We start from the raw sequence: 15,643 nt of genomic DNA on the forward strand, positions 1-15,643 counted from the left end.
CTGCCCGGCGCTGTTTTCGATTGTCGGTTGTCGTGTAATTCCCATTTGTCGTACACTTTGTAGTTGCTCAAGAAACTCATGTTAGTCTACTTTTGACTGTTACGCAGATTGTTCGTATCGTTCGTGTGTCCGCTTGAGCCGCAACGCCGCACTGTGGAATTGGAATTGGAATTGGGATTGTGCTCTCTGCCCGCCGTCGCCGTCGCAGTCGCCGTTGCAGATTCCCCAGATTCAGAATCAGATTCAGATACATCCGCACAGCCGCACAGGCACACAGATTTTTCAATTCGATTCCGATTCCGAATCATTCGTGCTCGAGTCGGTACGAGAACGCCTTCGTTCGAGAACGTCTGCCCTTTTTTTTGGGGGCATCGCCAACGCACATCCTCCGGATAGCTAGCTCTCCCTTCTATCCTGCTGCAACTCTCCGGTTGTGTTTCGATCGCCCCTCGTCGCGGATGCTAGCCCGTAAAAAAGAAACCGTAGTGCTAACAGCGCCAGGCGATCGTCCGGGCCACGTTCCTTAGCCGTCGGCAAGTGCAAGTTGTAAAAAATCAAAAATACAAAATATGAAATAAAACACACTCACCCACTCACACTCGAAACTCTGCGTGCAAAAAAAAAAACAAGTGCTAACTAAAGTTTTGGATTCAACATATAACTACTACTACGGATCACTTTCGGATTATTTGATTGTGCGCGAGTTTCCAACCAAACAACACAACAACAGACACCTCCGGACCCATCACCATCACCACCTCCTCTCCAGCCTCAGCTTCAGCAACACCATCTCAGCCACTGTGTCTCTCTGTCGATCGGATCGTAACTTTAAGATTTGCTTTATAGTTTTAGTTAAAAGCAAAAATTAATATTAAATGACAGTGCACAGTAATGAAACCGGTATCAGTTTAGTAATGGTGCGTATTTCAATTTGTTCCTAATCGTACTCATCGCTCTCAAATATTTATGACTTGTAAAACGTGAAAAACACGGATTGTATCTGATGTTAATGACTGAGTTTAGCTTGATTGGTATTCGCCCGGTGGATAGTTACAATTAGATTGCACTCCCAGTTATTTTTAAATATGCAAACTGTCCGAGTTGGCTAACTCGTTTTGCAGTGCACTTGTTGATCGAGTCTCGAAATCGACATTAAGATCATCAGAAATAAATCAGTGCAATTATACGAGTAGACACGTTTTACCCCACAGATCCCCAGATCCCCTTCGAGACAAGTAGAAACACTCAGAACCGTGTGGGGATTAGTCTTTGGGTTTCGCGATTCGCGGTTCGAATGCCTTAACAATCTGATTTGGCAAACGGAAGACATGGAGTTAAAAATAAACCAAAGAGAAGATGTTCGGGGCGATGGGTTGTCTGCTTTGAAAATGTCAGGACCACAGTTGCTACATCTATTCGAAAATTGCGGCTGCCAATTCGCCAAAGATCCCATTGGGCAATGTCTTTTGGTTGTTAACTAAGCACAGCAAGGTCATTGTAATCGTATAGTATTCCTTCCCGTCCTTATCCTGGTCTCTGAAATCCCCAATACAAGTTTTTGGTTAGGGTCTTTTGTAGTGTCCCTTATTGGAAATTTGATCCATTGCCTCTTCGGCCCAAATGTAATCAATTCAGAGTCACTCAACACATGAAAGCATATACACACTTGACTTTGGAATTCTATAGATATAAACAATGCCCCAACTTTAGGCGGGGAAGAGCTAACATAAACAGGGAAAATATTATGGGGCAGTATAGAGAGTTTTCAAGAATTCGGGGTTTGCTTATTTTCTACTTATCCTAACCACCAAATAATAGAACTTGAGAGCTTGATAGAGAAAAAGAGTTTAAATTAATTCAAGTTCAGAGTTTAATTTTACAATATTTGAATCATAATGTCAATAATAAACCATTAAACCCACTGACCCTAGTGGTTCCTAATAGAGGTCTTTCTAGAGGATGTTATTCCATATTTTGTCGCTTCCAACCAAATATATATAGACTTATTGGATCGAACGAGTAAATATGTACATTGTAGGACCCTAGTCGGTGAGATAGCCGGATAATCATCGGCGGCTGATTCAAAGAGCCGACTGATAAGCCGGAACCGAAGTAGCAGTAGATCCATCCGTCCAGGCAACACCGGGAATTAATTTTTAATCGCATAGGGCCACTTGAGTTGTCACTTGATGAAAGCACGAGACGAAGGCCCCGAACATCAATACTTTTTCAGGAGGGGGCATGCAACATAGGCAGCAGCAGCAGCGGCGGCGGCGGTATCAATCACGACGACCGTACGTACATGTTGCAGCTCTGTGACCGGCGTGCTGCGATAAAAATCGTATCTTACGCCTCGGATCATTTGTAAAATGTTAAACGGGAAGAGCAACGCGGAGAAAATACAACAGAAAAAGTAAAAAAAGTAAAAAAAAAGAAGTTAAGTTAACACGGGCAACCAAAGAGGCAGCGCGATAAACAAACCTGAAACTTGTTTGTCTCTACATGTCGCATATATGCGAATGTGTACGTTGCTCTTGTGCCCTCCTGTTGTTGCTATTGCACTGTTGCAGTTGTTTCTGTTGCTGTTGCAGTTGGCTGACTAAAAGTGTTGACAAAAGTGCGCGATAGGCTTATGCACACAAGCATATACATATATATGTGTATATAGTCAAGAGCTCCTCCGATCCAGGCAGTCATTGGACAACTTACAATCAAATTGCTCTTAGGCCGTTGCCGTTGCTGTTGTCGATGTTGCAGTTGTTGCCGTTGTTGCTGTTGCTGTTGCCGCTGTCGTCGTTGGCAGCAATCGGCTGTGTAATTTAAATCAATGTTGTCAATCGAAAACATGATTTGTTGGTAATGGCGGCCCCACTTTGAAGATAGAAAAAGGGGAAAGGAGCCGGAGGCGTCTCTGGTTGGGGAGTTTCATTTTATTGACTGAGACAGCAGAAGGGTTCGGGTTCGGGTTGGGATCGGAATCAGAATCGGAATCCCAACTTGAAGGGCCCACAGCCCACGGCTCTACCCTGGTGAAGAGTCGCGCTTATCGCGCTGATAAGGGGGCAACGTTTTTAATTAAGTTTTAGTGCCAGTTGGTAGCCCGGTACAGTAGACCATCTATTGAGTATTTTTCAGTTCCATCCCATCCCTTCCCTTTTTTTTTTATTTTTTATCCATCCAACTGAAGAAGCAACGCTTTAATGGCCCGCCATAAACCTAAGGAATGGATTGGAAAAGGCCACAATGTAAAATATTTGTGCATCGTTTTTAAATTAGTTTCGTTTTTATACTTTTTGGTAAACAATGCTTATTAATGTTTATGGTATTTGTTATGTTTTGTTGCGGGAGTTGAATTTTTATGATTATTATTCCTCTTAGCAGACACATTAATCAATTAAGTTTATAAACAAGAAGAGCAGGATTTCTTATTGGCCACAAAAAAAGGATAATTATGTTTATTAGCTTCAACATTTCAAAGGTTCTCTTTTCGGACAAATTATATTTCTTATTCTTAAACTCTTTTTTCAGAATGCCGTTTCAACTCACCTTGCCACCTCGTCGCCCAACACGCCTCCAATCAACGCTCCACAGAGTCCGCCCTCGACGCTGCCCACGCTCGCCTGCCCCGCCGCCCAGCCACTCAGTGCCCCCGGAATCGGTGTCGGTCTAGGAGGCGTCTCCGGACCCGGACACAGCGGCATCAGCATGGTTACGTCGACAGTGCCGCCGGGTGCTCGCTCCACATCGCCGTGTGGCCCGGTTGCCGGTCTCCCCGCCGGACTCCCAGTTGTCGGTGCTCCGCCTCCGGGTCCACACTCCTCCGCCCCGGGAGCGGCGCCGGCGCCTGGCTCGGGAAATCCCCCGCCCAACCGCTGCTGTGATACGGGACGCACCATCTACACGGATCCGGTCAGCGGCCAGACGATCTGCTCCTGCCAGTATGACATGCTCAGCTACCAGCGACTAGCGGCCGCCGGCGGCGTACCGCTCGGCGTCTATCCGGAGGGCATGTCCGCCTACCTCTCCGGCATAGCGGCGGATCAGCCGCCGTTCTACGCCAATCCGGTAAGTTACAAGAATAAGACCATAGTATAAAATGGGGTTTAAGAAGTCTAGTTTAGTTTTTGTTTATGTTTTTGAGTAAAAACTACTCCCCAGGATGTAACAAACAGGTTTTTAAAATTAGGTTGCTTGCCCATAAATTCTTCTAAGGATATTATTTTCCACAGTGTACCAAAAAGCCTGTTCATAAGTCATATGTCCCAAACAATGGCGCAATAAATTTGTGAATTTGTCCAGCCGCGGACCGGGAGACCACCTTGGAAGTCAGATTCAGACTCAGAGTCGGAGTCAGAATCGCGTCGTCATTTGATAGTGTCCCCTTGGCCCTTGGAGTCTATGCTTCCGAACTTGTGCCAGGGCCTACAGCAGAGCCTCGCTTGAAGCGATTTGTCAGGCCTGTGGGGCCACGCGGGTCCCACTGCCTGCGGTACTTAGGGCTTTAAGCCTATGCCTGACCTTTCGCTTGTCGGTGCACCTTTTGGCGATTTTTCAAGCCACATTGTTGCGAAATATGATTGCGGCTTAAGACTCGATCTTCAGAGTCAGAGTCATAGCCAGAGCCAGAGCCAGAGCCAGAGCCAGAGCCAGAGCCAGAGCCAGAGCCAGAGCCAGAGCCAGAAACTGATTGTGAGGTTCCTGTCCTCCTGTCCGAATTTGTGGACACAATGGACCACGGCACGTCTTGCTCGCCACATGTCCGGCGCTTCGCCGTCGGCCCTTTGTTCACCGGCACTGCTCTTCTAATAGCATCATGTAATTTGCCTTTGTTTGCCAACAATTCTATTCTGGCTGCAATGTACTAAGAGACCACATGCGGAGCCCAGGAACTGGAAACTGGACCCGGGTATCCCAGTATCCTACACCCAGGACACCCAGTGTTTCTGGCATGTGTTGTCAGTTGTTACAGTTCTGGAGAATATTCTTGGTTTCGAATTAAAATTGTAAATGTTTTGGGAAATCTATGTTAACTGTGACAGATGCAATTTAATGGCTATCTTGTGCCTAATTGTTTTTTAAAACTCTAAGAATTTGTCCCAGAATATTAAATTGCTTTGTCCGGAATGGTTAAAGCCCTAATAATATGTTCGAATTAATCGGCAAACCGTTTGGTAGGCACTTCTGTTCCTTCGCCTTCCGAGGCCCCAAATACAAACAGCGCCCATTAAATATGATCCGATAAAATGTCGCATTCAAAAGTGAACACATTAATTTATTTGCTTACAAGCCAAAAAGAAAAAAGTCTTTTAAAAGCTGACGATGACGGCACCACTCCGGGGCCCTCTCCGGGGCCCAACGAAACAGAAGCAGAACCCGAAACGAGCTGACGACTGTGAAATTGAAACTGAGAGTTTAATGAATGGCCCGTCGAGTATTTAGAATGGCTACTGAAGATCAAGCAAAATTAAAAATCGCCATCAGAAAAGTGTGTGCCTGTGCTATAAACACTCTCCGATTGAAAAGAAATCCAATTTTTTTTTTTTTTTTGATCCAATTTTTATTAAAGCTAAGCTTATAATCGCCGTAAAGTGATTTAAGCTCAATCGATGTCCACCAATGGTGTTTCGACTAATCAAACATATACCTAATAAAATATTTCAAATTCTCATTTGCATGTGAACTGGTTTAGTTTGAGGTGAACAAAAAAAACAGTGTAATAAAATTAGAAAAACCGGTCGTATACCAGTAGCTGTGATTTCGTATAAATTTAGCCATTGTCTTCCCAAAAATTAACAGAAAAAAAATCTGAAAAAATTGCCGCATCGGAAGGCATCGATCAGTGATCCCAATCGAGATCGAGGCACTCACTATCTGTGTGCTGACACAGCAATTTAATAGGAAAACAATTTGATGGAAGTGTCATGTGGCACACACACGCGGCACTTGAGATTCTATGATCCAAAGAGGCTTTACACGTAGCGTTTAAAAGACAAAACAGGTCGTGGGTCGCGGGTCGAGGTGGCATCTGCTAAATAAATCATCTGGGGTCGTAATTAGTCACTTCAGCTTGTACCGCCGGCGCTAAACTGAAGCGATTCTCTTTAAGGCATTGAGTTATATATACATCTCCTAGATATATTGCCGTAGTATAGTTGTAAAAGTGTCTGCTCAATGCGGTGGATTCATTACTTTGACACGAGCTGTCAAGCGGCTGTCAGTTTGCCGCATCGCGGGAATATATTTCCCATTCCCCATTACCATTTCTCATTCCCATTTTTACCCAAAAACTCCAAATGTGACTCCGGCTCTAAGGTGGATGATGATGATGAGTACGTCCCGGCCTTCCCTGGCCTGGCCCGGTGGTGCAACCGCCACTACACAGAGGCATCGCTGTCATTTCAAATGGCAAGATACATTTGAAGAGCACCGCCCGCTAACAAATAGGCCGGGCCCAGGCCGCGCCCGGTGTTTTTCATCCGTTTTTCCATCTTGTTGTTGGTAGTGCTGTTGCTGTGCCTTTGGGGGCGTCGACTTGCCTCGCCGCCTCGTACCTTATTAATAAATTTGTCAACACGCAAGTGACAGGCTGTCATTCTGTCCGCCCTCCAAGTGTCCCGTTCCCGTGCCCATATCCCAATCCCATTCCCAGGCCCGCTCCATTCATCCGTTCATCTATTTATCCGTAGGTCCAAATTGACTGCGTCCTCGACGCATATGTTGCATCCTGCACATTCACTGACACTCGGATAAATTAATTTTTTTAATTGTTCAACGACGCCCTTAATTTAAAAGGGATCACTTATCACTCACAGAACAGGGAAAATGTTTCAATTTTTAACTCGATAAGTATCAAGGATCAGGGATATCTAGATTATAGAATAGAATTTTCAAAGTTTTAAATTCAAGAAGATACTAGATCTTAGACTCTAATGAATGGGTCTTTAAACTTTTCCGAAAACTTCTATAAAAAAGTCTGCCTTTCAAATGAGTGCCCCATAGTCCTTTGTGGGGGAATGGGAGTTTTTAGGCACTTGACGCTTTCGGGCAAGTAGCCAAAATGGTATATTGACTTTTCCCCAGTTTAAGTGCCGCAACATCATCAACGACAACAATGCAAGCATGAAATTTCACACTCGACAACATAGTCGCTATGGGTCTTGCTGCCGAACAGCAACAAAGGACTCGAAATGTGCGGTGTATACGCTCTCCATATCCTGTGGGAGCTACAAAAACTTTTGCCGCTGGCAAGTTTTCTACAAAATGTAGCAGAAAGCAACTACAAATCGGGGCCCATACATACTACATACTCTGTCTGTACATAGAAGCTATCCCTCCGCCCTTTATGATGGCTGAAAACAACCCCTCAGATAGAGATTCAGGGGAATACAGACTCCCGACTGCCCCGAATCCTGGGCACATCCTGGCCTCCTTGGAACCGGGCTACATGCACTGATTTGTCAACTTTCAAAATGTCGAAGTGTTGTCGTGTTGTTCTCGGGGGTTGCTGGCTCTAATGGCAAGGTGTCGGTGGGTGGATGGGTGGCTCGGTGGCTTGGTGGGTGGTGTCATGCCTTGGCCTGGGCAAAGTACTAAATACATTTACTGCTAGCACCAAGCTCATTGTTGTTGCCGTAAGTGTTGTGGAAAGTTTTTGTGTTGCTGCCGTTGTTGTTTGGCTTTTTGGCAAAGTTGAAAATGTTCGTTAACAGTAAATTTTGCACTCTTATACCGAACACACACCGCACTCGCACACCCACAAAGCCAAAAAGGAAGTGTGCTCGAGTGTGGGTATTGAGTATTTTGTTCGGGCATGGGTCTGAAAGCCTGAAAGCCTGAATGGGGCTGCCCTGCCTGCCTACAACAAACAAATTAGCAGTCATGGCAACGCATACGAACAACGTACAAACAAACAGGCAACACGACCAGCAGCAACATCACCAGCAACCTCAGAGCCGTACAACTTTATAAGCAAGTTGTGAAAAAAAGTGTCATCGGGCTGAGAGCTCCAGATTTCATAAAAAAAAAAGTTACGGAGAAGCCAAAGGATGCACAGGAAAAAATAAAGTCTACATTATATAGCAAAGGGTGAAGAATAAAATATATAATAAAAATATATTTTTTCTTGTGTAGATTAACTTGCCTAGGACATGGCACATTCTTTGGCGCAACTTAAACTCCACGCTGTCGTCAATTTCAATTTCAATTTCGATTTCGATTCCGATTCCGACTTCAATTCCAAATACTCGTACGAATCCGATTCCATTCATTCTTCGCTGTACAGGCGGGAATGCGGCGGGCAAACGTGCGTTTATTTTTAAATCGAAGCAGCAATTAATTAACTCGACCCGTCATTACGCGCATCGCTCAAATCGTGGCGCATCAAGGCGACAGACCACAGGAGCCGGAGCCGTAGCCGTAGCCCCTCTTTATCCGGATGGCAATGCCCATTGACGTTTTGGCGTGAAGGGTACACAGTCGCAGAATTTCCTTAGTAATGAAGACAAAGTCCCCAGTGCCCAGTCTCCATTCCCATTTTAATTTGAATTATTTAATTTGCCCGCAAAGGCAGACGTTGGGCCTGATGAGCAAATAAGTAAATGGCAAACCGCACTTTCCGATGCGTGAAACGACGCACTCCGGTCGGTTGTCGGATCAGACATCTCCTAACCACTTGAGATGCTTGTGGCAAGTAGCAACCACTGGCCGGTGGCCACTCATTCATGTTGCTTCCGTGGGCGGGGAAAGTTCCTCAAGCTTATCCCTCAAGCGAAACACATAGACCTTGTCAAATATTTGATTTTTATTGCATTCAAGATTAATGGAAACATTTTTATTTGACAAACTTTATACTTATTATGAATTGGACTCGTTAAATTTATTACCCGAGTACTCAAGGAATACACTTATCGGTTAAACAAATCTGTTCATTAGGTTTTGAGTTTTATGATTTATGAGCGAATCACGTCACTGTTGTATGGTTTCATGGGAAGACCGCAAGTGATTTCCTTGTGTCTCGAAGAACTTTGTAATACAGGGTTCATCGAGGGGGGTCACATTTAATTTAATACTTAAATGGTAAAAACAAGCCTTTGTGACAAAACTACATACGAACATTTGGCAAATGCATAGGCATTGCTGGCGAGGAACAAGCCATCTATCGGCATTATACGATCTGCGTTACAACGCTTTTACAATTGCCGTTGTCGTCGCCGATGGTAATGCAATATTTAACTTAAAAACTAGTTGCATCTGTGCGGTGGCTGTTGCTGCTGTTGCTGCTGCTGTTGATGTTGCTGCTATAAGTGCTGCAACTGTTGCTGTTGCAGTATTGGTAATAATAAACGCAGACGCAAACATGTCGAATGTTGTTAATATTAACCACCGCCAGCGCAAATCCCGTGAGTTGAATCGATTCGAGCGTGAGGTGCTGCCGTTCAAATAGTTGCCTGCTACTGTTGCATCCTCTCGGAAAGAGATACTTTTGCTGGTAGCCGGCTGGCAACAATTTATTATATGCGCTTTACCCGCATGAACATGGCCTCTACACGCACTCCGAAAGCTGCCAAACACGCACGACACAGATTTTTCGCTTTATTTTTTTTAGCGGATCGGATCGGGATCCGGGATCCGGGCAAGCTTGAGCAATCTGGGCAACTTGAATCCTCCTCCTCGACTTTTGGCCAATTCCTGTGATAGCCGGGCGTGATTGTTGTAAAGGTTGTAAAACGTAAACCGGTTTTGATCCCTCGATCCCGAGGCTCCATTGAGAAATAGGAGCGGGCTGTGTAATTTAATATAGTCTGTCCCGAAAACGCTGTCCATGTTCGGCTAACTGACTTCTGCAATCGTCCAGGGGTCGGCAAAGTCTTCTTTGGGCACTGAAAGAAAAGATTTCAGTCGAAAAATTGTTTTAATATTATTCCCCGATATTGTTAGCATATGTAGCTTAGAGTTTTTTAAAGTGCTGGACCTGTCAAAGGGCCTTGGCCCTGGAGTTGGCCCGGTCGAAAAGATCTGTGGCTGTTGCTTTGGCTGTTTATCAGTCTATCGCCGCTGTACTCGCACTCACCACATGCTGCGCATAAACGAGTCGAGTCCCCGGAGAAGGAGGAACCTTTTTGGCCAGACTGCGATTGTAACTTCTACTCCTACTCCAAGTCAATGGTCGATGGTCGGCGATAGCGCTGTTGCAACATCAACAGCAAGACCAAAAGCAAGAGCAACATTTTCGTGTTGGCGACATAAAAATATTTCCGCTTTGCCAGACACTCGTCGCGACAACCAGACAATAGATTCTGGGATTCTGAGACCTGCAGCATTCGGGTATCCGTATCCTGTCGTTGTCCTGCGGTGCCTTGTAGATCCCTATCGGGCTGGTTCTTATTGATTTCGCATCTTGTTTTCGTGCCCCCGCTGCTTAGTCATAACTGCGGAGGTGTACTACTTTCCCCGGTGATGGCTATATATTTAGTACACATTCTCAGTTCCTTAGTTAGAATTTTAGTTAGTTAGTGTATGTGTAGAATATGTATCTTAGCTGTCACACAGCTGCTGCTGTCGATCGATCCGCCATTATCGCTTCAACAGCTGGCAAATGTCGCATTGAATTGCGACAAGACAAAAGTAGATAATTGTCGTGTTAAACTTAATCGGAGCTCTATATATAAATATATATACATTACATGGCAGTCCCACGCCTATCAGTGCCAAAGTCTGTGTTCCTAAATGTTTTCTGTGATTTCTATCAACTGTCTAATGACAGTACTGACTGTCATGTCACCATAAAGCTACATAGTACTCTGAGATTAAAAAGACAACCTCGGAGAACTCCCCGAATATATAGAAATAGAACAATGCAAAGGCGATCGCAGCTCTAAAGTCACTGTCAGAGTGTCACGACTTGGCCACATGTTATATAGACTGATGCTGGCTTATCACACAGCTCCAAGACAGTGGGTCAAAAATGTATTTAAAATATTTAAAAATTGATGGAAATTATCATTTCAAATTCTTATTAAACAGTTGAGAGGTAGTATTCTAGGAATTACAAATATTTTTATAACAGAAACACACTGTGCTGATAACAATGTGACATCTGAAGCCATCCATTGGCACAAATATGTTGTTTAAATGATTTGTTTAACATGATTTTTTATAATTTTGGTTCAAGGTCTAGCCCATTGCCCCAGGGGTTAGGTCTAAAAAAAATTCGTCTGGAGATGTGTCTAAAAATATATAATTAATATTCTTTCACTGTCTCGTTTCAGGCCGGCATCGATTTGAAGGAGAACCTGGTGGCCGGAGCAACACCCTGGCCATATCCCTCGATGTATCATCCGTATGATGCGGCCTTCGCCGGCTATCCGTTCAACAGGTGAGAGGCTTAGTCATACGAATAGTATAGTATCTGTATCTGAATCCGACAGATACTTCCCCCCAACCATTCCAATAAACCGAACTCAGATGGTGGTCCGCTGAAAGGCGTCGATCGAACGTGAGTTGCAAGCAATTTTCGATCAAGAATGGACATTGAGTGTTGAGTGTTGAGTATTGAGGTTTTGCAGGCAGGCTAGCTGGCTATCCGACTGGCAGGTGCGTGCAGGTGCATTCAAATGCCGTTTTCGGAAAAGTGCGTTCGAATAGTAAAAGTCTGGCATATTGGCACGCAGGCGCAGTGGCATTCGAAATTCGAATTTCCCCTGCATCGGCAATTCATGCGCTTGTAATTGATCGTATGCACGTCGGCGGTGGCCGCTTCCGCCGATCGAAACGCACCTAAAAATTAAAGAAACAACAAACAAGCGACAGAAACTGCATTCGGTAGCTGAAGTGACATAAATTTCCAAACACAATTGCCGGTTAAACAATCGACAACATCCCGTCACGTCAACTCACGTTCGGACAGCTACAACGCTATGCCCATTGTTTTCACTGTAATTGACACTCATAACAAAATTTGATAGTTGACTCATGCATCGGCTACTGTTTTCTGTTTATTGTTTATTGTTTGATGGCTGTTGTTTCTTGTATTTGTTGTCTATCAACCATATTCGCCATAAATCAATTTTGAGTTATTTTGCGATGACGTGCTGCAAGCTGTTGGCAAAGCTGGTGATGGCCGTAAACCTGGCGAATTTAATTCAAAATTCAGGAGGAATATTCGCGCGTAATGCTACTCCGCCTCAGGCCCCAGTCCGAGGGCCCCACCCTTCAAATACTTTAAAACAATTTAAGCAGCAGTGGGGGCGTTGTTGTCGTCACCAATCATTTACAGTGAGCTGATAGGAAAATTAAAAAAATATATTCAGCTGTCAGGTGATCAAAGGCAGAGTGCCTGTCTGCGCAGGTGTTTCGCACTCGGCGACACTTTGCATTCGAAACTTAAATTAATTAATGCAGCGTACGCCGCGTCCGACCGCGAAAAGAGCAACCGCATCCATTGGCACACATCCACATCCCCCCCATACATATATATCTTCATCCAAAAGGCATTATATTCCTCTACACTATAGAGTCTATAGCATCCAGTTGACATCGTTGTCATCATCCTCTCGGTTCGGATCGGGCAGCTGTCTGAAAACTACAAATGAGACAGCTACACATGTATGCGATTTCTCTCCCCCGACGGTGTTTTGCATTTCCTACACAGTAAAGAAATAAAATTTATAAAAATTTAAGGGATTTAAGGGAGACGAGAAAAAGGTTCGTAAGGTCCTAGGGATATGTCAAATATTCTAGGGCTTGGAGACATTTTAAAGAGTTTCAAGCGCTTTACAGAAGAGACAGCCATTAAGCCACTCTATTTTTCTCAGTGTAAATAAATGTTTCGGTATATATATATATCCCTATATTCAACGCGATGTATATATGGCAATATACTAAAAACGTTCATGTTAACTGCCCACAAAAAGCGATAAAGGACAGTTGTTGTCCACGCAGTGGCATGCAGCGACATTCGGGCATCGACCATCGATGGGGAAATGCATTCAAAAAGAGAGTGATGGGAGTGGGGATACCGGGAAGGATACAGGGACGAGAAGCCATGTGTCAGACCGCAAACTGCAGAGGCATAAATGCCGGTGACCGGCCCAGGGGAGGTGGCATGCAAATGCGTTTATGATGAACAAATTTAACGCAGAACAAAGCCAAGCCCGCCCACTACTGAGCGGTTTAACAAATTGTTGCAACAATTGTTTGTTGGCTGCAACAAAACATTCCCCTCTCGGTGGCGCATATTTAAAGAGCTTGATCGGCAAAACGACCTGGCAACAGCTGGGGCATGCATTCCATTCTGGCCTTAATCACCTGCCGGCAATTCACAGAAAAGGGCAATCGTCGTCCATTGCCTATCGTCCATCGTCGGTTGTCGGTTGAGGGTTTCACAGTTCCTTATCGTGCCAAATGATGTCCGCACCAAGCTCTAACCGTTTGTAATTTGAAAATTTCTTTCAGCTACGGCATGGATTTGAACGGAGCCAGGAGAAAGAACGCCACCCGCGAGACCACGTCCACACTAAAGGCCTGGCTGAATGAGCACAAGAAGAACCCCTACCCCACCAAGGGCGAGAAAATAATGCTGGCCATTATCACCAAGATGACGCTGACGCAGGTGTCCACGTGGTTTGCCAATGCGAGAAGAAGACTGAAAAAGGAGAACAAGATGACCTGGGAGCCAAGGAACCGAGTCGACGACGACGATGCCAACATCGACGACGACGACGACAAGAACACGGAGGACAATGATCTGCTAGGTAAGCTACAAAATTACCTTAATTATACTTTAAAAAAATTGTTGAAAAACATATCCAATGTCTGATGTGACCTCCCCAACAAAATTTTCCCATCGTAATACCAATGCTTAATTTTAAATTCCGATTTCTTTCCTCTTGCAGATGCCAAGGACTCGGGAGTGGGCTCCACGGACGACAAGGACCGTTCGGGCCGCCTGGGTGACATGCTGGCGGACCGGCCGGGAGAGAGCAACAACAGCGAGTGGTCCGAGTCGCGGCCCGGCTCGCCCAATGGATCTCCCGATCTGTACGACAGACCCGGCAGCATGCCACCGGGCGCACACCCGCTCTTCCACCCCGCCGCACTGCACCACCACTTCCGACCGCCGGCCGGCTCGCCTCCGGACATCGCCGCCTATCACCACCACCAGCAACAGTTGCTGCAACAGCACCAGCAGGCGCAGCAGAACTCGCTGCAGACGGCGGTGGGCGGTACGGCGAAGCCTCGCATCTGGTCGCTAGCCGATATGGCCTCCAAGGACAGCAAGGAGTCTATTTCGGGGCCCACCAAGGAGAGCCTAGCCGCAGAGCTACCACCCACGCATCCCGGATTCTACGGACATCCCGGCCAGCAGCCGTCACCAGGCAAGATCCTGTCGCCTTTGGCTGCCAGGATACCAAACTATGCTCCCTATGTGCGCCCGGACTTATACCGGGGTTTCTATGGGCCAGCAGCGGCGCATTTGAGTGCACCGACGCAGGAGTTCCTGGAGCACCAAAGGACCTTCGGCGCCAGTCTGGCGGCGCACAACGGACCGCTCGGAATGAATCCGCTTCTATGGAAAGCGGCGGTGTCTGGAGCCGCCAATGGTCCACACTTTGCCCCCCTTAGCTTGACGACAACGGGCGGCGGCAGTGGTGGACCCGGTAGTATTGCACCTCCGGGACAGGTGGCCCCGCCCCCTGTGGCCTCGCCCTCTGCCTCCAGTTCATCCTCATCAATGGGCTGCGATGTGGTGCACATACCGACCACGAGCGGCCAGTCAGCGGCCCAACACATGATGGGTCCAATCTCCAGCAACTCCACCGCCTCCTCGTCCAGCTCCCACTCCGGCAAAATCTCGCCCGGGGTGAATGTTACCTCGCTGAGTGCAAAGCCATGACATCCATCGGCTTCTCCGGACCCAACGGACCAGGCTGATTCAATGGCAGCCGCCGCAGCTGCCGCCAACTCCCCCATATCCGCCTTCCGTTCGCTGATCGCCTTCCGGGAGCAGCAGAAGCTGACGCTCCTGCGGCCATAGTCACTGAATCCAATCTGATTTTGGTTCCGATTCCCGGGCATGAAAGGTATATATTTACACTTTCGGACAATAATTTACAATGTGATTATTCGGTATTTTGATTAACGCCGCTTATACCAAATAGCAAGCAAAAAAAGTAAACCAGCTGAAACGCAGCGGTTCCTTTGGCACGGGTCCCTCCCATTCAAAAAAAAATAATAATATTAATAAAAATAAATAAACACAAGGAAAAAAAAAACAAAAAATACCAGGAAATATATATACATATATAAACGTATATAGAGAAAAAATCGATAAATGTCGAAAATAAAAAAAAGTAAACCCAAACCGCTGCCCCAGACGTTGTGCAATTTTGTGGAGAAGAAAATCCAAAAACCATTTGAAGATACGTTAATTTAATTACATACAACTTATGCAATCAGAGCTTATAGGATGTAAATTCGAAAGATATAGCAGGGGCGACATCAATGAATAACACATAAAATACTATCCGACTATCCGACCAGAAAAATAACTAAATACGGCAAAACCGTAACACCCGCTAAATTATAGATGCACAATTCTTTGACAGCATTGCGAACAACTTTGATAATTCACAAATATCCCATT

At 45.6% G+C, this 15,643-nt stretch overlaps 1 protein-coding gene across 1 annotated transcript; it reads left to right on the plus strand.

Annotated features, from left to right (window-relative positions):
* Nucleotides 1–50: 50 nt before the first annotated feature.
* LOC6507323 (iroquois-class homeodomain protein IRX-6) lies at nucleotides 51–15,284 on the plus strand. The gene is made up of 5 exons (XM_001956213.4): nucleotides 51–917; nucleotides 3,529–4,065; nucleotides 11,268–11,374; nucleotides 13,453–13,751; nucleotides 13,893–15,284. The coding sequence occupies exons 1-5, from the start codon at nucleotides 876–878 to the stop codon at nucleotides 14,891–14,893; spliced, it is 1,986 nt and encodes a 661-aa protein (XP_001956249.3). The 5' UTR covers nucleotides 51–875; the 3' UTR covers nucleotides 14,894–15,284.
* The last annotated feature ends 359 nt before the right edge of the window (nucleotides 15,285–15,643 follow it).

This window comes from Drosophila ananassae, chromosome 2R (assembly GCF_017639315.1).
Source record: "Drosophila ananassae strain 14024-0371.13 chromosome 2R, ASM1763931v2, whole genome shotgun sequence".
NCBI classification, from domain to species: Eukaryota; Metazoa; Arthropoda; class Insecta; order Diptera; family Drosophilidae; genus Drosophila; species Drosophila ananassae.